Consider the following 24,904-nt stretch of genomic DNA (forward strand, 5'->3'; position numbering starts at 1 on the left):
TCTCGGTCTCTGTTAGTCCCTCTCTCTCTCTCTCTGTCTCTGTTAGTCCCCCCCCTCTCTCTCTCTCTCTCTCTCTCTCTCTCTCTCTCTCTCTCTCTGTTAGTCTCTCTCTCTCTCTCTCTCTCTCTGTTAGTCTCTCTCTCTCTCTGTTAGTCCCTCTCTCTCTCTCTCTCTCTCTCTCTCTGTTAGTCCCTCTCTCTCTCTCTCTCTCTCTCTCTCTCTCTCTCTCTCTCTCCCCCTCTCTCTATGTCTCTGTTAGTCCCTCTCTCTCCCCATATCTGTTAGTCTCTCTCTCTCTCTCTCTCTCTCTCTCCATGTCTCTGTTAGTCCCTCTCTCTCTGTCTCTCTCTCTCTCTCTGTCTATGTTAGTCCCTCTCTCTCGCTCTCTCTCTCTCTCTCTCTCTCCCCCTCTCTCTATGTCTCTGTTAGTCCCTCTCTCTCCCCATATCTGTTAGTCCCCCCTCTCTCTCTCTCTCTCTCTCTCTCTCTCTCTCTCTCTCTCTCTCTCTCTCTGTTAGTCTATTAGTCTCTCTCTCTCTCTCTCTCTCTCTGTGGTCCCTCTCTCTCTCTCTCTCTCTCTCTCTGTTAGTCCCCCCTCTCTCTCTATATATATATATATATATGTCTCTATTAGTCCCTCTCTGTCTCTGTGTCCCTCTCTCTCTGTCTCTGTTAGTCCCTCTCTCTCTCTCTCTCTCTCTCTGTCTCTGTTGTCCCTCCCTGTCTCTGTTGTCCCTCTCTCTCTCTCTGTTAGTCCCTCTCCCTCTATGTCTCTGTTGTCCTCTCTCTTTTCATGTCTCTGTTGTCCCTCTCTATGTCTTGTTGTCTCTCTCTCTTCTCTCTCTTCCTCTCTCCTCTCTCTCTCTATTAGCCCCTCTCTCCATGTCCCTGTTAGTCCCTCTCTCTCTCTGTCTCTCTCTCTCTCTCTCTCTCTCTCTCTCTCTCTCTCTCTCTCTCTCTCTCTCTCTCTCTCTCTCTCTCTCTCTCTCTCTCTCTCCCTCTCTCCATGTCTCTGTTAGTCCTCTCTCTCTGTCTCTGTTAGCTCTCTCTCTCTCTCTCTCTCTCTCTCTCTCTCTCTCTCTCTCTCTCTCTCTCTCTCTCTGTCTCTGTTAGTCCTCTCTCTCTCCCTGTCTCTGTTAGTCCCCCTCTCTCTCTATGTCTCTGTTAGTCTCTCTCTCTCTGTCTCTGTTAGTCCCCTCTCTCTCTCTCTCTCTCTCTCTCTCTCTCTCTCTCTCTCTCTCTCTCTCTCTCTCTCTCTCTCTCTCTCTCTCTCTCTCTCTCTCTCTCTCTCTCTCTCTCTCTCTCTCTGTTAATCTCTCTCTCTCTCTGTCTCTGTTAGTCTCTCTCTCTCTGTCTCTGTTAGTCTCCCTCTCTCTCTCTCTCTCTCTCTCTCTCTCTCTCTCTCTCTCTCTCTCTCTCTCTCTCTCTCTATGTCTCTGTTAGTCCCTCTCTCTCTCCATGTATCTGTTAGTCCCCCTCTCTCTCTATGTCTCTGTTAGTCTCTCTCTCTCTCTATCTCTGTTAGTCCCTCCCTCTCTCTCTCTCTGTCTCTGTTAGTCCCCCCCCCTCTCTCTCTCTCTCTCTCTCTCTCTCTCTCTCTCTCTGTTAGTCCCTCTCTCTCTCTCTGTTAGTCCCTCTCTCTCTCCATGTCTCTGTTAGTCCCTCTCTCCATATCCCTGTTAGTCCCTCTCTCTCTCTATGTCTCTGTTAGTCTCTCTCTCTCTCTCTCTCTCTCTCTATGTCTCTGTTAGTCTCTCTCTCTCTCTCTCTCCATGTCTCTGTTAGTCCCTCTCTCTCTATGTCTCTGTTAGTCCCTCTCTCTCTGTCTCTGTCTCTCTCTCTCTCTCTCTCTCTCTCTCTCTCTCCATGTATCTGTATTCCCCCTCTCTCTCGGTCTCTGTTAGTCCCTCTCTCTCTCTCTCTCTCTGTCTCTGTTAGTCCCCCTCTCTCTCTCTCTCTCTCTCTCTCTCTCTCTCTCTCTCTCTCTCTCTCTCTCTCTCTGTTAGTCTCTCTCTCTCTCTCTCTCTCTCTGTTAGTCTCTCTCTCTCTCTCTGTTAGTCCCTCTCTCTCTCTCTCTCTCTGTTAGTCCCCCCTCTCTCTCTCTCTCTCTCTCTCTCTGTCTCTGTTAGTCCCTCTCTCTCTCGCTCTCTCTCTCTCTCTCTCCCCCTCTCTCTATGTCTCTGTTAGTCCCTCTCTCTCCCCATATCTGTTAGTCTCTCTCTCTCTCTCTCTCTCTCTCTCTCTCTCTCTCTCTCTCTCCATGTCTCTGTTAGTCCCTCTCTCTATGTCTCTGTTAGTCCCTCTCTCTCTGTCTCTCTCTCTGTCTATGTTAGTCCCTCTCTCTCTCTCTCTCTCTCTCTCTCTCTCTCTCTCTCTCTCTCTCTCTCTCTCTCTCCCCTCTCTCTTTGTCTCTGTTAGTCCCTCTCTCTCCCCATATCTGTTAGTCCCCCTCTCTCTCTCTCTCTCTCTCTCTCTATGTCTCTGTTAGTCTATTAGTCTCTCTCTCTCTGTCTCTGTTAGTCCCTCTCTCTCTCTCTCTCTCTGTTAGTCCCCCCCTCTCTCTCTCTATATATATATATATATATGTCTCTGTTAGTCCCTCTCTGTCTCTGTTAGTCCCTCTCTCTCTGTCTCTGTTAGTCCTCTCTCTCTCTCTCTCTGTCTCTGTTAGTCCCTCCCTGTCTCTGTTAGTCCCTCTCTCTCTCTCTCTGTTAGTCCCTCTCCCTCTATGTCTCTGTTAGTCCCTCTCTCTTTTCATGTCTCTGTTAGTCCCTCTCTCTCTCTGTCTCTGTTAGTCTCTCTCTCTCTCTCTCTCTCTCTCTCTCTCTCTCTCTCTCTCTCTCTCTCTCTGTCTCTGTTAGTCCCTCTCTCTCTATGTCTCTGTTAGTCTGTTAGTCTCTCTCTCTCTCTCTCTCTCTCTCCCATGTCTCTGTTAGTCCCCCTCTCTCTCTGTCTCTGTTAGTCCCTCTCTCCATGTCTCTGTTAGTCCCTCTCTCTCTCTCTCTCTCTCTCTCTCTCTCTCTCTCTCTCTCTCTCTCTCTCTCTCTCTCTCTCTCTCTCTCTCTCTCTCTCTCTCTCTGTTAGTCTCTCTCTCTCTCTCTCTGTCTCTGTTAGTCTCTCTCTCTCCCCCTCTCTTTATGTCTCTGTTAGTCCCTCTCTCTCCCCATATCTGTTAGTCCCTCTCTCTCTCTCTGTCTCTGTTAGTCCCTCTCTGTTAGTCTCTCTCTCTCTCTCTGTCTCTGTTAGTCTCTCTCTCTCTCTCTCTCTCTCTCTCTCTCTCTCTCTCTCTCTCTCTCTCTCTCTCTGTCAGTCTCTCTCTCTCTCTCTCTCTCTCTCTATGTCTCTGTTAGTCTATTAGTCTCTCTCTCTCTCTTTCGCTCTTTCTATGTCTCTGTTAGTCCCTCTCTCTCTCTGTCTCTGTTAGTCTCTCTCTCTCTCGCTCTCTCTCTATGTCTCTGTTAGTCCCCCTCTCTCTCTCTCTCTCTCTCGCTATGTCTCTGTTAGTCCCTCTCTCTCTCTGTCTCTGTTAGTCTCTCTTTCTCTCGCTCTCTCTCTATGTCTCTGTTAGTCCCTCTCTCTCTCTCTCTCTCTCTCTCTCTCTCTCTCTATATATGTCTCTGTTAGTCCCTCTCTGTCTCTGTTAGTCCCTCTCTCTCTATGTCTCTGTTAGTCTCTTTCTCTCTCTCTCTCTGTCTCTGTTAGTCCCTCTCTGTTAGTCTCTCTCTCTCTCTCTGTCTCTGTTAGTCTCTCTCTCTCTCTCTCTCTCTCTCTCTCTCTCTCTCTCTCTCTCTCTCTCTCTCTCTCTCTGTCAGTCTCTCTCTCTCTCTCTCTCTCTCTATGTCTCTGTTAGTCTATTAGTCTCTCTCTCTCTCTTTCGCTCTTTCTATGTCTCTGTTAGTCCCTCTCTCTCTCTGTCTCTGTTAGTCTCTCTCTCTCTCGCTCTCTCTCTATGTCTCTGTTAGTCCCCCTCTCTCTCTCTCTCTCTCGCTATGTCTCTGTTAGTCCCTCTCTCTCTCTGTCTCTGTTAGTCTCTCTTTCTCTCGCTCTCTCTCTATGTCTCTGTTAGTCCCTCTCTCTCTCTCTCTCTCTCTCTCTCTCTCTCTCTCTCTATATATATATGTCTCTGTTAGTCCCTCTCTGTCTCTGTTAGTCCCTCTCTCTCTATGTCTCTGTTAGTCTCTTTCTCTCTCTCTCTCGCTCTCTGTTAGTCTCTCTGTTAGTCTCTCTCTCTCTCTCTCCATGTCTCTGTTAGTCCCCCTCTCTCCATGTCTGTTAGTCCCTCTCTCTCTCTGTCTCTGTTAGTCCCTCTCTCTCTCCCTCTATGTCTCTGTTAGTCCCTCTCTCTCTCTCCATGTCTATGTTAGTCTCTCTCTCTCTCTCTCTCTCTCTCTCTCTCTCTCTCTCTCTCTCTCTCTCTCTCTCTCCATGTCTCTGTTAGTCCCCCTCTCTCCATGTCTGTTAGTCCCTCTCTCTCTATGTCTCTGTTAGTCCCTCTCTCTCTCTGTGTCTCTGTTAGTCCCTCTCTCTCTCTCTCTGTCTCTGTTAGTCCCTCTCTCTCTCTCGATAGAATAGAACAATATGTACAGGATTTTTTTTTACCATGCTGCGCGAAGCTCCTCAGCTCGGCAACAAAAACAATAACAACGGTTGTGGGGCGGCCAGTGGCGCTGTTTCCCCCTACTGTGGATTCCGTCTTTAAAAGGCTAAACTCATCCTAGATCACCACTTCTACTCTGAGACACTTTGTGAATACGGGCGCTGATGTTTGTTCCTCTGGGAGCATGTGTAGATGTGTTCAATAGGGATCAGTCGCCCTGTGTCCTAAATACCAGTTGTCTGTTAGGTTATTTTCAGAATTCAAGCCAGGTCAGGCAGACCAGCACAGAGCAGACCCAATCATGAATGAGCTCATTGTGATTCCTGTGTGTGTGTGTGACCGCTTGTGTCACTGTGACCATATCAATTTGCGTTTGTAGGAGAAAACCCTCTGCATCATAGCGCAATGTTACAAACAGAAATCTGGGTTGTGTTCATTAGGGGACACCGTATCAAAAATGTTTCAATTTCAGGTACATGTAGGCTAGTACCTACCTCCACTTTTCACTGTGTTTTCTTCCAATTTGAGCCTACTGGACATGACCCTGGTGTAGGGATTGATGTCTGACAACTCTCTGTTCTGTCTCCCCCTCTCCTCTCTGTTTCCCTCTCTCCTCTCTGTTTCCCGTTCTCCTCCCCTTTCCTCAGACACACGCTGAGCATGCTGGGACGTGAGTCGTGCATCATGGATCCCGAGGAACAGGAGCTGCAGAATGACTACCGTTACCGTAGTTACGCGTCAGTCATCGAGAAGGCCCTGCGGAACTTTGAGTCATCCAGTGAATGGGCCGACCTCATCTCCTCTCTGGGCAAACTCAACAAGGTACGATCGACACAGCTGGTACAATATATTGAGCTTGGAGATCAGACATGAAGCCACTCTAGACCATGGTTTCTTAAATATTTTATACCTGGGACCTAAATGAGAAATTCAGTGTTTTCCTGGGACCCAAGCTCATGAATGTGATGTCACCAGGCAGACAAAAAATGATTAAAAAAATTAATCTTAATGAACAAGGTTTTGAAGTGTCTGTCCTATAAATATTTTATGTTTTTTTGGAACACGTATTTAACCCCTTTTTTGGGTAGGCACAAAACTACCTCCATACCATTCATTTTTTAAACCGGTACCGGTTACCTTCAGACGAGTCCCGCAACACTTGTGGGGGTCGTAGAGCAAAACGGAGAACACCATCGTGTTCATGAGAATCTCCCCTTTCCACAAACAGAAGTTGGCACATCGACGGTACCGACTTCAGACCATCGTGTTCGTGAAAATCTAATCTTTCCATAGAGTTTGTAGGCCAAACCGTTCGGATGCTACAGACATTTTCGTGAGAAGACCAGTTTTCGGGATGTCTCATGGTCTGACAAACACCGCTGTAGTTCCGCCACCTTCCACCGCAGATGCGGAAGGACGCCATAGATATCTCTAGCTTAAACTGACTGATTTTGATGGGGATTTTTTTGTTATGTTATTTAGATTGACGCACCTGTGCATCAATAGACTCTATGATATCTGAGTGAGAGTGACTGACCAAATCATTGGTGGCATTTTCTGAGTGTATTCGTGTCCTTATAGAGTAGAAGCTAACAGCTTATTCTTTAGCATTGACGAGTTAGCCATGCTATTGGTTTCTTGGTCAGTGTATTGTACTTGCTGTGTGTGAGTGGCTCTCTGGCTCTGTGCCCAGTCACTACCTGAAGTCACTTATCTGTCCTACTGGTGTTACCATGGTTGCATCTGGTTTTGTCTGGATCTGGCTCCAGGATCATTGGACTGTGATATTGGCATCCGCTATGAAATGGAAAAACATTCCCACACTATCAGAAAATTAGCCTACATCAGTGTTCATTCACTTAGCCCCCAATCATTCAATGGAGAGGATGATAGTCTATCCCTTTTACTGAACAATGTATTTGCTTCTAACTATTAAAAGCTGTTAGAAGACAATACAGTATTCAAACTCTGATTGCTTTTGCAGGCACTAAGTTTAACATTTCTTGTAAACTGTTCTACTTCAGTAGCCCAGAATACATGGTCTAACAAGTCTCTTGCTCCACCCAAGGGGACTTTGCACGCTAGTGGGACACTGCTTGTGACACATTTAACAAGAAGGATGTTTGCTTAGGAGTGTTATGGTAGAATGACAGTGTGTGTTGATCAGTGTTGTAAAGTACTTAAGTAAAAATACTGTAAAGTACTACTTAAGTAGTTTTTGGGGGTATCTTTACTTTACTATTTATATTTTTGCCAACTTTTACTTTTACTTCACTACATTCCTAAAGAAAATTATGTACTTTTTACTCCATACATTTTCCCTGACACCCAAAAGTACTCGTTACATTTTGACAGGAAAATGGTTCAATTCACACACTTATCAAGAGAACATCCCTGGTCATCCCTACTGTCTCTGATCTGGCGGACTCACTAAACACAAATGCTTCATTTGTAAATTATGTCTGAGTGTTGGAGTGTGCCCCTGGTTATCCGTCCCAACATTTTCTAAATAATTGTGCAGTCGGTTTGCTTAATATAAGGAATTTGAAATGGTTTATACTTTTACTTTTGATACTTAGTACATTTTAGCAATTCCATTTACTTTTGATACTTAAGTATATTTAAAACCAAATACTTTTAGACTTTTACTCAAGTAGTATTTTACTGTGTGACTTTCACTTGAGTCATTTTCTATTAATTAAAGTATCTTTACTTTTACTCAAGTATGACAATTGAGTACTTTTTCCACCTCTGTTGATATGTGTGTGTGCAACACTTCCAGTTCCTGCTAATCTATTTGGTTATGTTGACAGTGTCAGTACCTCATGACCTTTTTTGTCAATAGCCCAAACACATTACACAGTAGATACACAATAATTACCAATGAATTGCTTATTAATTTGGTATTCGTTACAACACACACCACTAACAAGCACCATTTGGCACCCCCTTCATCAGCGCTCTCCCTCTCTCTAATCCTCCCTCCCCAGGCCCTGCAGAGTAACCTGCGCTACTCTCTGCTGCCCAAGAGGCTGATCATTGGGAAGCGTCTGGCCCAGTGTCTGCACCCGGCCCTGCCCAGCGGAGTGCACCTCAAGGCCCTGGAGACCTATGAGGTCATCTTCAAGATCATCGGCACCAAATGGCTGGCCAAGGACCTCTTCATCTACAGGTGTGGGACTCATCCTAACCCATAGGATGTGTGTGTGTGTCTGTCTGTCTGTCTGTCTGTCTGTATTGTCTGTCTGTCCTGAGGTGTTGTAGGCCTATTGACCTGTCAGTGTGTTCTCCTGTACTGATGTGTGTGTGTGTGAGTTAATGTGTTGTATTGATCTCTATCTTGTTTGTGTGTGTGTGTGTGTGTGTGTGTGTATGTATGTGTTTTAGCTCGGGGCTGTTCCCGTTGCTGGGCCATGCTGCGATGGCAGTGAAGCCAGCCCTGTTGACGCTGTATGAGCGCTACTACCCCCCCCTACAGAGGGCCCTACTGCCCAGCCTACAGGCCTTCATCACTGGACTACTGCCTGGCCTGGAGGAGGGGGCTGAGGTTTATGACAGGTACACGCTGCACACACACACACACACACACACACACACACACACACACACACACACACACCTGTGTACCTAAACACAACAAAAAAATTGCAATATACACTGAGTGTACAAAACATGACATAGACTGACCAGGTGAATCCAGGTGAAAACTATGATCCCTTATTGATGTCACTTGTTGAATCCACTTTAATCAGTGTAGTTATAGGGGAAGGAAGGATGTTTAAGCCTCGAGACAATTGAGACATGGATTGTATATGTGTGCCATTGAGGGTGAATGGACAAGGCAAAATATTTAAATGCCTTTGAACGGGGTATGATAGTAGTTGCCAGGCGCACCGGTTTGAGAACTGCAATGCTGCTGGGTTTTTCACACTCAACAGTTTCCTGTGGGTATCAAGAATGGTCCACCACCCAAAGGACATCCAGCCAACTTGACACAACTGTGGGAAGCATTGGAGTCAACATGAGCCAGCATCCCTGTGGAACGCTTTTGACACTTTGTAGAGTCCATGCCCCGATGAATTGAGGGTGTTCTGAGGGCAAAGGAGGGTGCAATTCAATATTAGGAAGGTGTTCCTAATGTTTTATACACTCAGTGTATTTTCTTTCGCATAGATAATTGCATGATATTACTAATTATCTTCCTCTTCCTCACTTAAAAGTTTCTCCCCCTCTCTTCAGGACGGATGTGTTGCTACTGAGACTGTCTATGTTGGTGGGCCAGCAGGTGTTCTATGGGGCTCTGTGGGGCAGTGTGTTGGTCAGCCCTCTGGTCCGGCTGCCTGCCTCTCTCTTCATCGTCACACACTTCGACCGCTTCACCCCCCCGCACCAGCAAACATGCATGCTGGGCTATGACAACCGCCTGGTGGTGAGTTATTGTGTTTCAGCGTGTTAATGTGAGTGAGTGTAGGGTTGTGTCTGCAATGTTGGATATGTTGTATAACCTCTCTGTCTCTCTCTCTTTCTTTCTCTCTGTGTGTCTCTCTCTCTCTGTGTCTCTCCCAGGTGAAGGCGTTGTGTCTGTCTCTGCAGGACTCTAATGTTCTGGTGCAGAGGAACATGCTGGAGATCCTGCTCTACTTCTTCTCCTTGGCCACCTGCCTGGTAAGTAACGTTGCCTCCTCCTCTTCCTCCTCCTCCACCACCACCTCCTCCTCTTCCTTTTTCCTCCTCCTTCTTCTCCTCTGTCTCACCTCCTCCTCCTCTTCCTCCTCATTCTCCTCCTCCTCACCTCCTCCTCCTTATATACCCTGTCCTAATCCTCCCTTACTCCTCTTTCATCTCCTCTTCCAACTCTTCCTTCTCTGCCTCTCTATCTTCATCCTCTCCCCCTCCCTTCTCCCTGTGCCCCATGTGTAACTCTGTCCCTGTTATTACCTCAGGACCCAACAGAAGGCAGTATTCCTATGACCAGGGAGGACACGATCACAGTGGTGTCTGCTGCTTCCCTCACGCTGCTCCGCAGAGACATGTCCCTCAACAGACGCCTCTACGCCTGGCTGCTAGGTAGTTACTGTGGATAGACATGCACCACGGCCATGTTCACACACACACACACACAATGAAGTTATGGCTTTGAGTCATAGTCTAGCAGTAGGCCTGAATATAGTTAACTATGTAGCTAATAACTAGTTGTAGCTAATGTCGTTTAGGTCTACCTAATACATTTATCCATATAGCCTCAATTGTTTGCACCTCTCCTTTCAGAGACTAAAATGTATGCCTTGGTATTATAAGTGAATAACTGTATCTCTGTGTGTGTGTTGCTGTTCCCAAGGCACAGACATTAAGGGGGGTATGGTTGCTGCAGACCCTGACCTCTCCATCTCCATGGAGGAACACACAGCCTTCTACTTCAACACCCACTCCAGAGAACTCCTAGTGCAGGTCAGGCACACTAGCTAACACTACTGTTGATCAGTTACAGTATATAAATCATACTGTCACAGATGATTAAACCTCATGAAGGTCTTAAAACACCTGCCCTTAAATGTAAGTCACTCATTCAAATATGAAACCAGGAAAACAATGTGAACTTCAATTCAGTAAATACTCAGTGGTGTAACCGTGTGTGTGTGTGTCCTCTGTGTCTCTGTCTTTAGGCTTTGATCAACATCTTGAATCAAAAGGATGTGGAGGCGGACCCAGAGAGCGTGATTGGTTATCTACGACCCTTCCGCGTCATCATCAGCCTCATAGATAAGCCAGAGATAGGTAAACACACCCCTCCCCTCCTTCAGGCCTCTTCTCTCCTACCCCTCCCCTTCTGTCTCTCTCAATCTGTCTCAAGCCCTCTGCTGGTAAGTAGAGTGTAGTGGTGATGCTGATGATGATGGTGGTCTCTCTCAGGTCCTCTGGTGGTGGGCAGTGTGTAATGATGATGTTGGTCTCTCTCAGGTCCTCTGGTGGTGGGCAGTGTGTAATGATGATGTTGGTCTCTCTCAGGTCCTCTGGTGGTGGGCAGTGTGTGATGATGATGATGATGGTGGTCTCTCTCAGGTCCTCTGGTGGTGGGCAGTGTGTAATGATGATGTTGGTCTCTCTCAGATCCTCTGGTGGTGGGCAGTGTGTAATGATGATGTTGGTCTCTCTCAGGTCCTCTGGTGGTGGGCAGTGTGTAATGATGATGTTGGTCTCTCTCAGATCCTCTGGTGGTGGGCAGTGTGTAATGATGATGTTGGTCTCTCTCAGGTCCTCTGGTGGTGGGCAGTGTGTGATGATGATGATGATGTTGGTCTCTCTCAGGTCCTCTGGTGGTGGGCAGTGTGTGATGATGATGATGATGTTGGTCTCTCAGGTCCTCTGGTGGTGGGCAGTGTGTGATGATGATGATGATGATGGTGGTCTCTCTCAGGTACTCTGGTGGTGGGCAGTGTGGATGATGATGATGATTATGGTGGTCTCTCTCAGGTCCTCTGGTGGTGGGCAGTGTGTTATTGGAGGTGGTGAGAGCATTCTACAGCTACTGCAGAGAGATGCTGGGAGAGGAGTCTATCACCAGCGCTGGCCTGACAGGCAACCAGCTAGCCAGGTGAGAGGATGGGACGAGTGGAGAATGAACTAATATAGATGAATGGTATTTATTGGGAATTTTCCTAAAAAGAGATCGACATGATAGTAACTGCCTAGATGTATTTGTGTTGTGTTGTCTGTGCAGTAAAATAAAAGAGAACAAGAACGCATCAGAAATCATAAAGACGGTGAACATGCTGGTGAGCTCCATGAACAGTGAGTTCCTGTGGGACTACATGACCTGCCACTTCTGCACCTGCCTGAGGTGGGTAACACCTCTACTAACACCTACTGTACCTCCTCTGGAATAGTCACAGTAGCTTTGCTGTTATAAAGCATCTTTCTCCAACTCAAATGTATTTTACATTGTTTAGCTGATCTCTCTCTCTCTCTCTCTCTCTCTCTCTCTCTCTCTCTCTCTCTCTCTCTCTCTCTCTCTCTCTCTCTCTCTCTCTCTGTGTCTCCATAGTGACCCAGCTGACCTGCCGCCGCCCCCTCTGCAGTATCAGTGTGACTCTCCTGCTCCCTCTGTCACAGAGATCTCCACACTCATCATATTCCTACTGGACGTCATCCCTCTGGTACACACACACACTATTTTTCAGCTCTTTCTCGCTCTCTCTCTTTCTTTCAAGTCAATTTAAGGGGCTTTATTGGCATGGGAAACATACAGTTGAAGTCGGAAGTTTACATACACTTAGGTTGGAGTCATTAAAACTCGTTTTTCAACCACTCCACAAATTTCTTGTTAACAAACTATAGTTTTGGCAAGTCAGTTAGGACATCTACTTTGTGCATGACACAAGTAATTTTTCCAACAATTGTTTACAGACAGATTATTTCACTTATAATTCACTGTATCACTGTGGGTCAGAAGTTTACATACACTAAGTTGACTGTGCCTTTAAACAGCTTGGAAAATTCCAGAAAATGATGTCAAGGCTTTAGAAGCTTCTGATAGGCTAATTGACATCATTTGAGTCAATTGGAGGTGTACCTGTGGAAGTATTTCAACGCCTACCTTCAAACTCAGTGCCTTTTTGCTTGACATCATGGGAAAATCAAAAAAGAAATCAGACAAGACCTCAGGAAAAAATAACTTTAGACCTCCACAAGTCTGGTTCATCCTTGGGAGCAATTTCCAAACGCCTGAAGGTACCACGTTCATCTGTACAAACAATAGTACGCAAGTATAAACACCATGGGACCACGCAGCCGTCATACCGCTCAGGAAGGAGACGCGTTCTGTCTTCTAGAGATGAACGTACTTTGGTGTGAAAAATGCAAATCAATCCCAGAACAACAGCAAAAGAGCTTGTGAAGATGCTGGAGGAAACGGGTACAAAAGTATCTATATCCACAGTAAAACGAGTCCTATATCGACATAACCTGAAAGGCCGCTCAGCAAGGAAGAAGCCACTACTCCAAAACCGCCATAAAAAAGACAGACTACGGTTTGCAACAGCAAATGGGGACAAAGATCGTACTTTTTGGAGAAATGTCCTTTGGTCTGATGAAACAAAAATAGAACTGTTTGGCCATAATGACCATCGTTATGTTTGGAGGAAAAAGGGGATAACTTGCAAGCCGAAGAACACCATCCCAACCGTGAAGCAAGGGGGTGGCAGCATCATGCTGTGGGGGTGCTTTGCTGCAGGAGGGGCTGGTGCACTTCACAAAATAGATGGCATCATGAGGAAGGAAAATGATGTGGATATATTGAAGCAACATCTCAAGACATCAGTCAGGAAGTTAAAGCTTGGTCGCAAATGGGTCTTCCAAATGGACAATGACCCCAAGCATACTTCCAAAATTGTGGCAAAATGGCTTAAGGACAACAAAGTCAAGGTATTGGAGTGGCCATCACAAAGCCCTGACATCAATCCTATAGAACATTTGTGGGCAGAACTGAAAAAGCATGTGCGAGCAAGGAGGCCTACAAACCTGACTCAGTTACACCAGCTCTGTCAAGAGGAATGGGCCAAAATTCACCCAACTTATTGTGGGAAGCTTGTGGAAGGCTACCCAAAACATTTGACCCAAGTTAAACAATTTAAAGGCAATGCCACCAAATACTAATTGAGTGTATGTAAACTTCTGACCCACTGGGAATGTGATGAAAGAAATAAAAGCTGAAATAAATCATTCTCTCTACTATTATTCAGACATTTCACATTCTTAAAATAAAGTGGTGATCCTAACTGACCTAAGACAGGGACATTTTACTAGGATTAAATGTCAGGAATTGTGAAAAACTGAGTTTAAATGTATTTGGCTAAGGTGTATGTAAACTTCCGACTTCAACTGTATATTTACATTGCCAAAACAAGTGAAATAGATAATAAAAAATTTACAGTAAACATTGCACTCCAAAATAATAAAGACTTTTCGAGTGTCATTATGTCTATATACAGTGTTTTAATGATGTGCAAATAGTTAAAGTACAAAAGGGAATGAAATCAACATAAATATAGGTTATATATACAATGGTGTTTGTTCTTCACTGGATGCCCTTTTCTTGTGGCAACAGGTCACAAATCTTGCTGCTGTGATGGCACACTGTGGTATTTCACCCAATAGATATAGGAGTTTATCAAAATTTGATTTTTTTTTCAATTCTTTGTGGGTCTGTGTAATCTGAGGGAAATATGTGTCTCTAATATGGTCATACATTTGGCAGGAAGTTAGGAGGTGCAGCTCAGTTTCCACCTCATTTTGTGGGCAGTGTGCACATAGCCTGACTTCTCTTGAAGGTGGCCTTTCTCAATAGCAAGGCTATGCTCACTGAGTCTGTACATAGTCAAATATTTCCTTAATTTTGGGTCAGTCACAGTGGTCAGGTATTCTGCCACTGTGTACTCTCTGTTTAGGGCCAAATAGCATTCTAGTTTGCTCCATTTTTTGGTAAATTCTTTCCAATGTGTCAAGTAATTCTCTTTTTGTTTTCTCATGATTTGGTTGGGTCTAATTGTGTTGCTGTCCTGGGGCTCTGTGGGGTCTGTTTGTGTTTGTGAACAGAGCCCCAGGACCAGATTGCTTAGGGGGCTCTTCTCCAGGTTAATTTCTCTGTCGGTGATTGCTTTGTTATGGAAGGTTTGGGAATCGCTTCCTTTTAAGTAGTTATAGAATTTAACGGCTCTTTTCTGGATTTTGATAATTAGCGGGTATCGGCCAAATGCTGCTCTGCATGCATTATTTGGTGTTTTACGTTGTACACTGAGGATATTTTTGCAGAATTCTGCATGCAGAGTCTCAATTTGGTGTTTGTCCCATTTTGTGAATTCTTGGTTGGTGAGCAGACCCCAGACCTCACAACTATAAAGGGCAATGGGTTCTATAACTGATTCAAGTACTTTTAGCCAGATCCTAAGTGGTATGTTGAATTTTATGTTCCTTTTGATGGCATAGAAGGCCCTTCTTGCCTTGTCTCTCAAATCGTTCACAGCTTTGTGGAAGTTACCTGTGGCGCTGATGTTTAGGCCAATGTATGTATCTTTTTTTGTGGGCTCTAGGGCAACGGTGTCTAGATGGAATTTGTATTTGTGGTCCTGGCAACTGGACCTTTTTTGGAACACCATTATTTTTGTCTTACTGAGATTTACTGTCAGGACCCAGGTCTGACAGAATCTGTGCAGAAAATCTAGGTGCTGCTGTAGGCCCTCCTTGGTTGGGGACAGAAGCACCAGATCATCAGCAAACAGAAGACATTTGACTTCAGATTCTAGTAGGGTGAGGCCGGGTGAGGCCGGGTGCTGCAGACTGTTCTAGTGCCCTCGCCAATTTGTTGATATATATGTTGAAGAGGGTGGGGCTTAAGCTCGCCCTATGGAAAGAAATGTGTGTGTTTTTTGCCAATTCTAACCACACACTTGTTGTTTGTGTACATGGATTTTATAATGTCGTATGTTTTCCCCCCAACACCACTTTCCATCAATTTGTATAGCATGCCCTCATGAAAGGTTCTTTGAAATCAACAAAGCATGAGAAAACTTTGCCTTTGTTTTGTTTTGTTTGTTTGTCAATTAGGGTGTGCAGGGTGAATACGTGGTCTGTAATTTGGTAAAAAGCCAATTTGACATTTTCTAAATACATTGTTTTCGCTGAGGAAATGTACGAGTCTGCGGTTAATGATAATGCAGAGAATTTTCCCAAGGTTGCTGTTGATGCATATAATAATAATAATAATAATAATAATAATAATAATAATAATAATATGCCATTTAGCAGACGCTTTTATCCAAAGCGACTTACAGTCATGCGTGCATACATTTTTGTGTATGGGTGGTCCCGGGGATCGAACCCACTACCTTGGCGTTACAAGCGCCGTGCTCTACCAGCTGAGCTACAGAGGACCACATACCCATGGTAGGTATTGTAGTCAAATTTGTCTCCACTTTTGTGGATTGGGGTGATCAGTCCTTGGTTCCAAATATTAGGGAATATGCCAGAGCTGAGGATGATGTTAAAGAGTTTAAGTATAGCCAATTGGAATTTGTGGTCTGTATATTTGATCATTTCATTGAGGATACCATCAACCCCACAGGCCTTTTTGGGTTGGAGGGTTTGTATTTTGTCCTGTAGTTCTCTCAATGTAATTGGAGAATCCAGTGTGTTCTGGTAGTCTTTAATAGTTGATTCTAAGATTTTTATTTGATCATGTATATGTTTTTGCCATTTGCTCTTTGTTATAGGGCCAAAAAGATTGGAGAAGTGGTTTATCCATACATCTCTGTTTTGGATAGATAACTCTTCGTGTTGTTGTTTGTTTAGAGTTTTTCAATTTTCCCTGAAGTGGTTAGATTCTATGTATTTAATTACATTGAGCTTATTTCTGACATGCTGTTCCTTCTTTTTCCGTAGTGTATTTCTGTATTGTTTTAGTGCTTCACCATAGTGAAGGCGTAGGCTCAGGTTTTCTGGGTCTCTATGTTTTTGGTTGGATAGGTTTCTCAATTTCTTTCTTAGGTTTTTGCAATCTTCATCAAACCATTTCTTTGTTTGTCTGCTTTAAATTTTTAGATTTGATAGGGAAGCTGAGAGGTCAAATATACTGTTTAGGTTTTCTATTGCCAAGTTTACACCTTCACTATTATAGTGAGACATTTTGTCCAGGAAATTGTCTAGAAGGGATTTAATTTGTTGTTGACTAATAGTTTTTTGGTAGATTTCCACACTACATTCCTTCCATCTATAGTATTTCTTAATATCATTCAGTTCCTTTGGCTTTGATGCCTCATGATTGAGCATAGCTCTGTTCAAGTAGAGTGTGATTTTGCTGTGATCTGATAGGGGTGTCAGTGGACTGACTGTGAACGCTCTAAGAGACTCTGGGTTGAGGTCAGTGATAAAGTAGTCTACAGTACTACTGCCAAGACATGAGCTATATGTGTACCTACCGTAGGAGTCTCCTCGAAGCCTACCATTGACTATGTACATACCCAGCATCCGACAGAGCTGCAGGAATTGTGACCCGTTTTTGTTGGTTATGTTGTCGTAGTTGTGTCTAGGGGGGCATATGGGGGAGGGAATGCTGTCACCTCCAGGTAGGTGTTTGTCCCCCTGTGTGCTGAGGGTGTCAGGTTCTTGTCCAGTTCTGGCATTTACGTAGCCACAGACTAGTACATGTCCCTGGGCCTGGAAATGGTTGATCTCCCCCTCTAGGATGGAGAAGCTGTCATCGTTAATGTATGGGGATTCTATTGGGGGGATATAGGTAGCACACATGAGGACATTTTTCTCTGTTGAGATCATTTCCTTATTAATTTCTAGCCAGATTGAATAGAGTGGGTTAGGTCTGCTCTATACCAAATTAGCATACCCCCTGAGTCTCTTCCCTGTTTCACGCCTGGTAGTTTGGTGGATGGGACTACCAGCTCTCTGTAACCTAGAGGGCAACCAGTTGGTCCGTCTCCTTTATGCCATGTTTCTGACAATGTCTGTATTTCTGATTTCTTTGATGAAGTCCTGGGTTCCTGCTCTTTAGGCCAAAGGCAGATGACCTCAGACCTTGTGTATTTCAGGATGAGATAGTAAAAGCTTTGTGTTCCATAGTGTCTAGTGTTGTTTATGTGTGGTTTAGGCCCGGACCATCACTGTAGGTGTGAGCAGAGCATGTTGAGCTCTGCATACCTCTTAGGTCGCAGGATGATGCTTGGGCGGGTGTAATAGTGGGGGTTGGGCCTGTTGCTCTGCTCACGGCCTGGGCATATGTCCTTCTGTCATGTTGAGATCCTTGCCGCAGGGGGCATGGGGTGGGCAGAAGGGGCATGGTCTGATATGGGTGGGGCCTATATAGGGTGTGGCCAGGGTTTGCTTGGAGTGGTCTTAGCTGGTTGGGGTGTGGCTGGTGATGCTGTGGTGTGCGTGTAGGTCCTCTTGGCGTGGGTTCTCTCGGTGCAGGTCCTTCAGCAGGGGGTCTTGCAGGTCTGGGAGGGTGTCTCGCTGGTCTAGGTGGGGTGTCCGTTGCTCCTGTGTGAGGTGCTGGGGCTACGGTTGAGGGTGACGTCCTTCAGGGTCCTGGCAAAAGTTGGGATTGCTGCCTTGTAGATGTGGACCTGGTCGTAAAGGCTGTTCAAGTCCAGGGTGGAGTGGTTGGCCAGGTAGACATTAGGTTTTGGGGCACAGTCTCGCGAAATGCATGCATTCACCTGCTGTATGGTGACAGGGTGAAAGTATTTTTGTGGTAGCAGGGTGGAGATAACCACTTGTGCGTTGGGGAAAGTGGAAGAAGCTTTTTCAATCACTCCCTTGAGTGCTGTGGCCACCCTTTCCTGCTGGGCCCTCAGGTAATTTGTGCCCGTGTGAATTATGATGTGGCTGGGGGACCATAGTCTGTCCTCTGACAACAGCTCCAGGGCATGCCTAGTGTTTGGGCACCAGAGTTTAGCCACTTTGTGTTTGGGAAAAAGTTTATCCTCTTGAATGTATTTGCCATTTGAGTCTCTCTCTCTCTCTCTTTCTTGCTCTCACTCTTTCTTGCTCTCTCTCTCTAACCGTATCTGATTGGTCTGTCTCTGTGTGTCTGGTCCAATAGGAGCTCCATGCTGACATCCAGTCTCAGTTCCTGCCCCAGATGCTTGGCCGCATGCTGCATGCGCTCCGCACCCACATGACCTGTCTGGACCTATCAGAGCTCAAACAGGGCCTGCGCACCTGCTTCAAGGTGCTCAGTAAGATCCAGATGCCCGTGGCTTATATGGACATGGAGGTGGAGTCACAGACACAGAAAGTGAAGTCACAGACACAGGAGGAGAGCTTCGAATATGTTCCGGTCAGTGGCTGTGTGAGTGTGTGCAGTGGTTCAGAGAAGTTGTGGCGTATGGAGAGTAGAAGGAAAATGGGAGTTAGGGATGCAGCACTACAAAGATACTTCAGAATGGTCATGCCCTCAGGATGAGCTGTCTGGTAGGTGACCCGTCTGAATGAGGGAAAACATTCCTGGCAGGGTTAGCTCCTGGTCAGGCTGTCTCTCATGTACTGTCCTGTACTGTACTCCTCTTGTCTTGATGTTAGATCCAGACTGTACACAGGCCAAACAATCTTCTAATTTCACTCTCCATGCAGATGTAATTGGTTTTGGCCAAGGTCTGGAGTCCAGCTGTAACACTGGCCTGTCTGTCTGTCACATAGACACAGCTCCCACTGATCTTTTAGCTTCCTTCAGTCACTGAATGGCTCGTGATGGGATTTCTCCGTAAGAAAAAAAATGATATTTTTAGAGTTTAAGGACAAGAAGACGGTTCTCTAACTGTCCTTTAAGGTCATACCACTCTCTCCCTCATTGGTGGTATTCTGGTTGGAACATACATTTTCTCCCCTTAGATACAGGACATGGAGAGGGACGAGGAGGAGGAGGAGGAAGAGGAGGGCAGTCGGGTCAACAGTAACCATGACAACACAGAACCAGAGGAAGAGCTGAATGGGGTTGTGGAGCAGGAGACTGGCCCAGTAGAGGGAGAAAGCACCTTCCCGCCCCTTCGGTCTGAAGACAGCGGATTGGGCCTCAGCGCCTCACCCTCGGAACTGCACCTCCTACCAGGGGCGGGACTGAGCCCTGAATGGGCGGGGATCGTGAAAGAGGGCGAGGGCGTGTGGAGGAAGGGGGGCAGTGTGGAGACCATGACCCAGTGTCTGCTGGATATACTAGCCTTCATAACCACCAGGTAGAGAACATGATCACATCTGGAAAACATTTAACACACAATCATCAAGCACAGCATGCACCAATCAAAACAACTTGATCAACTCTCTCTCTCTTTCTCTTTCTCTTTCTCCTCCCAGGTACCTGCTGGTTCAGGTGGAGGACGTCAGGGGGCAAGAGGAGGCTGTACAGCCCGACCCCGCTGCCCTCTCCCCTGGTGGGAAGACCTCGTTCCGAGAGGGCCCTCAGATCACCACCACCCAGATCAAAGACAAGCTAGCCGAGCTCTTCACACCCAACAAACACAAACCACGCTCTTCCTCTGACCCCTCTGTCCCAGACCGCCCTGTCCCCCCTACAGAGAAGAAGAAAGGAGGAGGGGGAGCGGGAGGAGGGGTGGACTGGGGGGCAGCGTACATGCCCCGGGGCAGGGCGGAGATATCAGAGGAGTGCCGCCAGGCATTCACGGCAGCATGCCACCTTCTGTTGGAGTGTACCACCTTCCCCCTTTACCTGAGTGAGGAGGAGAGCCAGGTGCTCTACAGTGACATGTTCCACCATACAGGTGAGGTCACAGTATACACTTTTACACAATAATGGTTGTTTACCCATACAGGTCAGTCTATACACCTCTACACAAACGTACTGTAGTTAGTTAGGCGCACAGTAGTCATGCATGTCAGACTCGCACAATTTAGTCCACATAGGGGAATTTGTTTAACTCTACTAAAACAACATCGTTAACCATACAGGTTTACTGGGGTGCTGGTTTGTCTATTCAAATTAAAAGCGTAGCTTAAAGCTTTAGTGTGTACTCCTACTCCTAACATGGCTTACTAACAGGGTTGAATTGACCACTTTATGATGGTTAAAGTCAGCATACTGATATGCTTTCATGATCTTGACTAATTTGAACTCATTGAATGGGAAGTAACCAAAATATTGTTTTGTTTTTTCTCTTCAGACAGTGACGTGGGCAGCCTGCCTTTGTGGCTGAGGTCCTTGATGACCCTGTGTTGCCTGTCGAGGGACTACCAGGTGCAGCACACAGCTGTGTCGTCTCTTCTGGAGCTCATCAACCACTCCCAGTCCCTGGCCCTGGTCATCCAGGACAAGACCAGGCGCTACCAGGCCAGCAACGCCAACCCCCTGAGCGGGCGGCTGCAGATGGTCACTGTGCCCCCCATCTACCCAGGCCTGCTCAGCGCCATCGAGCAGAGCACAGACTTCTACCAGGTCAGGAAATCATGGTCTACCATGGCAGGGGGCTTGTATTACTGCCACATGAAGAGGGAACATAATATGAGGGGACCTAGCTGGTCCGACGTGTTACTGTATAATATGATGAAATGTGTACATTTCCTTAGTGAATGTGTCATCTGTTTCTCCCTGTACAACAGCATCATCACCTTTTTTATTTCTGCTGCCTATTACCTAACCACATCAGGATAATTAGTCGTCTGATGCTGCTGCGTTAAGTTGATCCAAATGAACACCAATCATCATCACCTCTAACATTTCACCTTTCACCTTTGTGAACCCATGCAGCGGGTGGCCCAGGTGCTGTGGGGTCAGCTGGATGTGGAGCGTCGAGAGCAGCACACCTCCTGTGTGGACCTCTTCTATCGGCTCCACTGCCTGGCCCCCTCCGCATCCATCTGTGAGGACATCGTCTGCCAGGCTTTACTGCACAGAGACAAGGTACAGAGCACGCACACACACACACACACACTAACAAGATTCTACTGTAATATCAAGACACTAAACGCCTACAGCAAAGATCCATCCAATACACCTAACGCATTTAAACAACACCCCAGTTTTACATATACCCACCTAACATAGGAACAAATATTCTAGGCTAAATTCATGTGATAAAACAAACAGTAAGTAATCCTGTGTGTTTAACTACCATGTAAATTATGTTGGTGTGTTCCCTCAGGCTGTACGGTTGGAGGCCCTACACAGGTTCTCAGTGCTGTGGCACCTGACCAGGGGGAACCAGTCAAACCGGACCATGTCTCTGAACCGCTCGTTTGACCGGTGAGTACAGAGCTGAAGTATGGTCAGTGGTTGGTCTCTGGGCCCAACAGCAGTTTGTGGTGTGGTCCCCAGTGTATTATGTTTCATGACTCTACTACCATGGTGAACCTGTTGTCCTTTCCTCAGATCGCAGAGATGGTCTCTCTCTCTCTCTCTCTCTCTCTCTCTCTCTCTCTCTGTCTCTGTCTCTGTCTCTTTCTCTCTCAGAGCACTATTTAAGATTCTGCGTCTGTCCCTCATCTCCCTATGACTGACTCTGTGTATCTCTGTCCCAGGTCTCTGTGCGTGGTGGTGGACTGTCTGAACAGCCCAGATGGTTCTGTGAGTGCTGCAGCCCAGTGCTGGCTGGTCAGGGCTCTCTCCCTGCAGGACGTGGTCCGCATCCTGGAGCCTGTTCTGCTGCTGCTGCTCCACCCCTCCACCCAGCGCTACACCATCCAGAGTGTCAAACAGAACCTCACTGCAGGTACGTGTGTGTCCGTGTGTGTGTGTGTGTGTGTGTGTGTGCGTACGTGTGTGTATTTGTGTGTGTGTGTGTTCTGGAGTCTTATGTTGTGATTATTGGAGTGTTTAGGGATGTTGCTCTCCTAGTGTGTGTATGTTTTGGTAGACCTTTTTCTCTCTGTAGGTCATCTGAAAGGTTTAAACAGCAGAAGTCAAAGCACCACCAAGGGTTCCACGGACGCCAGCACCCAACCAGATGAGGGTACACTGGGTCACATGATCCTGGTGGACCGGGAGGCCCTGTGGGGGGAACTAGAGCGTGACCCGGAGACGACCATTCCAGCGGCTGACTCCACGGGGGTGTCTTGCAGCGAGAGCGAAGCCACAGAGGGGGAAGACGAGCTGGGGGAAGAGGAGGAGGAAGAGAGCGAACACACCGAGTCAGCTGACACCAGTGGTGCCCAGGTCTCCACGGAGAACTCCAGCTCCGCCCCTTACGGTTGTAGCGTAGAGGAAGGAGGTGTGGTCAGCTGCCTGAGGAGGGTGGAATCGGAACACACGCAGGCGTCCGATTCACTGTCGAGCGAGGAGGAGGAGGACCTGGAGCTTGAAGCCATGGCTCGGTCGCGTCTCCTCAAACAGGAGCGTGAGAAGCGGGAAGTCATCGACTCTCTGTTCCGCCATGTTCTGCTGTACTCTGTGCCCGGCGGCTGGCCCCGTCTGCTCCATGGGCTGGCCCTGCTGGACAGTCTGTTGAGGAGCAGCGCCCAGCGTCCTCTAGTGGACGCCCTCTCCTCCACCTCCCTGGACACAAGCTCAGCCGCCCACCTCAACCTGGTCTCCAACCTGCTCCAGCGCCACCAGCAGGCCCAGGACGGAAGAGGCTTCCACGGACGCCTGCTCTCGCCCACCTCCTCGCCCTCCATTCCCCCCTCCTTGCTCATCGAGCTGCTGGTGTCCCTGTGCCTGAGGTTCCTGCATTCCCACTACCCGTCCTACCTCACCCTGGGCCCCAGGGAGCTGCAGGGGAATAGGGAGGTCCAGGTGAAGAGCGTGGGGGTGCTGACCCGCCTGGTGACCCAGCTGGGCTGTGTGGCGCGGGGCCAGGGGGACACCTCCACCCAGGGGGAGGCTGGGGTCGGCCCGGAGGCCATCCGCAAGCTGCTGGCCGGGTGTAAGGTGCAGCAGTACGCCCTTCTCACCCTCTCAACGTCCATGTACATCAGCCAGAGAGGGGTGGAGAAGGACTCTGCCGTGGGGTGTCTGGATCTGTTAGATGAACAGGTGGGTCTGTCTGAGGAGAGCCTGGTGAATCTGGGAGGGGGAGGGGGACAGGAGCAGTACCCCTTACAGATGGAGCTGCTCAAGCTCCTACAGGCCCTCATCGTCCTGGAGTACTACGTGTGGCCAGGGGGGTCTGGTTCAACCCTGCACCCCGATGAGCCCCGTGACACACCTGCAGCTATCCCTTCCTCCTCAGCCCTGAAGCGGGAATGGCAGACAGGGATTCTGTTCCAACAGTCCATCAAGGCAGCTCAGTATGTCCAGACCCAGCCCATCACAGCCCAGGGGATGTTTGTGTCTGCTGCAGCCCGGGCTCTGCAGCCGCAGTACGGCTATGCCATGCACCCCCACTGGGTGGCGCTGCTGTGCTCGTCTCTGCCCTACCTGGGGCGCTCGCTGGGCATCATCGTGGCTCCGCTCATCACCCAGATCTGCAGGAACCTGGACGAGCTGGTAAAACAGTACGATCACGACGGGGGGAAGGCTACACAGAGTAGCAGGAAGGAGAACATCGCTCCTGATTATCCTCTCACCCTACTGGAGGGACTGACCACACTCACTCACCACTGTCTACTGGACAACAAGAAGGTGAGGCGCACACACACACACACGCACACGCACACGCACTGCTGATTTGGCGACATGTAGGTGGATCACTCTGCTACCCACTTGGACACACATGCAGAAAACAATGATGGTCTAAATGTCTCCATCTGTCCCTCTCAGTCCCTGGTGGCCTGTGACCCTGCAGACGTCCGGAACGCCCGCAATGCTGTGATCGAGGAGCTGCCGCACATGCTCAGTAGCATGGCTCTGCTGTGGGGCGTGGTCAAGAAGGAGGAGTCCCAGAGGAGGGGCTCAGACTCCACCCAGACCACCAGACACGCCTCCACATCCGTCTACTTCAGGAGCTCCAAGGTATGCCTGTGTTTATGTTTGCGTGGGAGTGTGTTCTTATGGGCAGTAAGTAGTGCTATGATATGTATTGCATGTGAATTTGTGTGTCACTCTGACTGTACTTGTGTGTGTAGATCCTGAGGCAGCGTGTGTTGGAGTTCCTGACTCCTCTGACGAGGCAGTACGGGGTACAGCTCATGGCCTCAGTGGGAGCTGTGTGGAGCAGCCGGAGGAGCAAGAGACACTCCACAAACAAAGTGAGTGTTTTAAAACTGAATTATTGAGACATACATACATACATACATACATACATACATACCTCCCCCTCTCTCCCTGCTATCTCCTCCTCCTCTCTCTCTCTCTCCATATCTCTGTAGATATTGCCTGTGGCCAGTGAGTCTCATCTGACCATCGTGGATCTGGTGAAGTCCCTGGGAACGCTCCATACAGACAACATCCTGCAGATGGTCAAAGAGGTGGTAAAGAAACCCCACCAGATCAAAGGAGACCAGGTACACACACACACACACACACACCTACCTAAAGATGTGACTGTTTAACCCAGAGAGAAATGACATGGTGGTAATCTGAAGGTCATAGTTGATGTAACCCTTTTGTCTCTTTTTCGTCTGTGGCAGAAGTCCACCCTGGTGGACACCCCCATGCTACAGTTCAGCTATGCCTACACCCAGAGGTAACAAACAACGACATCAACACAGAGATTAGTAATACACTTCAGTTCTTGCCTACATGTGATATTATTTAACAATGTTTCACCCCCCTCCTCTCTGTGTGTGTGGTAGTATTCCAGCTCAGGCGCTCATGGAGAACGTGGCGCCCCTCCTCAGTCTCCTCAGAGAATCTGTGCAGCTCAACCTGGCCCCGCCCGGACACTTCCTGCTGCTGGGGTTAGTCATCAACTTCTT

At 47.5% G+C, this 24,904-nt stretch overlaps 1 protein-coding gene across 2 annotated transcripts in view; it reads left to right on the forward strand.

Annotated features, from left to right (window-relative positions):
* The window catches only part of LOC121536846 (protein dopey-2), a 52,098-nt gene that overhangs the window by 20,645 nt on the left and 6,549 nt on the right, over nt 1-24,904 (forward strand). Inside the window, exons 2-25 of one of the 2 annotated variants that reach the window (XM_041844442.2) lie at nt 5,245-5,419; nt 7,588-7,769; nt 7,985-8,155; nt 8,837-9,026; nt 9,164-9,262; nt 9,541-9,664; nt 9,936-10,045; nt 10,261-10,372; nt 11,069-11,189; nt 11,316-11,435; nt 11,640-11,751; nt 18,204-18,452; nt 18,992-19,332; nt 19,451-19,875; nt 20,275-20,546; nt 20,859-21,011; nt 21,253-21,353; nt 21,629-21,819; nt 21,982-23,669; nt 23,808-23,999; nt 24,113-24,235; nt 24,356-24,490; nt 24,617-24,672; nt 24,782-24,886. In XM_041844442.2, coding sequence (XP_041700376.2) covers nt 5,258-5,419; nt 7,588-7,769; nt 7,985-8,155; nt 8,837-9,026; nt 9,164-9,262; nt 9,541-9,664; nt 9,936-10,045; nt 10,261-10,372; nt 11,069-11,189; nt 11,316-11,435; nt 11,640-11,751; nt 18,204-18,452; nt 18,992-19,332; nt 19,451-19,875; nt 20,275-20,546; nt 20,859-21,011; nt 21,253-21,353; nt 21,629-21,819; nt 21,982-23,669; nt 23,808-23,999; nt 24,113-24,235; nt 24,356-24,490; nt 24,617-24,672; nt 24,782-24,886 — 5,534 coding nt within the window. In that variant the 5' untranslated portion in view covers nt 5,245-5,257. The remainder of the gene's footprint in view (nt 1-5,244; nt 5,420-7,587; nt 7,770-7,984; nt 8,156-8,836; nt 9,027-9,163; nt 9,263-9,540; nt 9,665-9,935; nt 10,046-10,260; nt 10,373-11,068; nt 11,190-11,315; nt 11,436-11,639; nt 11,752-18,203; nt 18,453-18,991; nt 19,333-19,450; nt 19,876-20,274; nt 20,547-20,858; nt 21,012-21,252; nt 21,354-21,628; nt 21,820-21,981; nt 23,670-23,807; nt 24,000-24,112; nt 24,236-24,355; nt 24,491-24,616; nt 24,673-24,781; nt 24,887-24,904) is intronic. The other variant, XM_041844443.2, reaches the window with a different exon arrangement.

The sequence above is a fragment of the Coregonus clupeaformis genome, chromosome 23 (genome assembly GCF_020615455.1).
Source record: "Coregonus clupeaformis isolate EN_2021a chromosome 23, ASM2061545v1, whole genome shotgun sequence".
In the NCBI taxonomy this organism is placed as follows: Eukaryota; Metazoa; Chordata; class Actinopteri; order Salmoniformes; family Salmonidae; genus Coregonus; species Coregonus clupeaformis.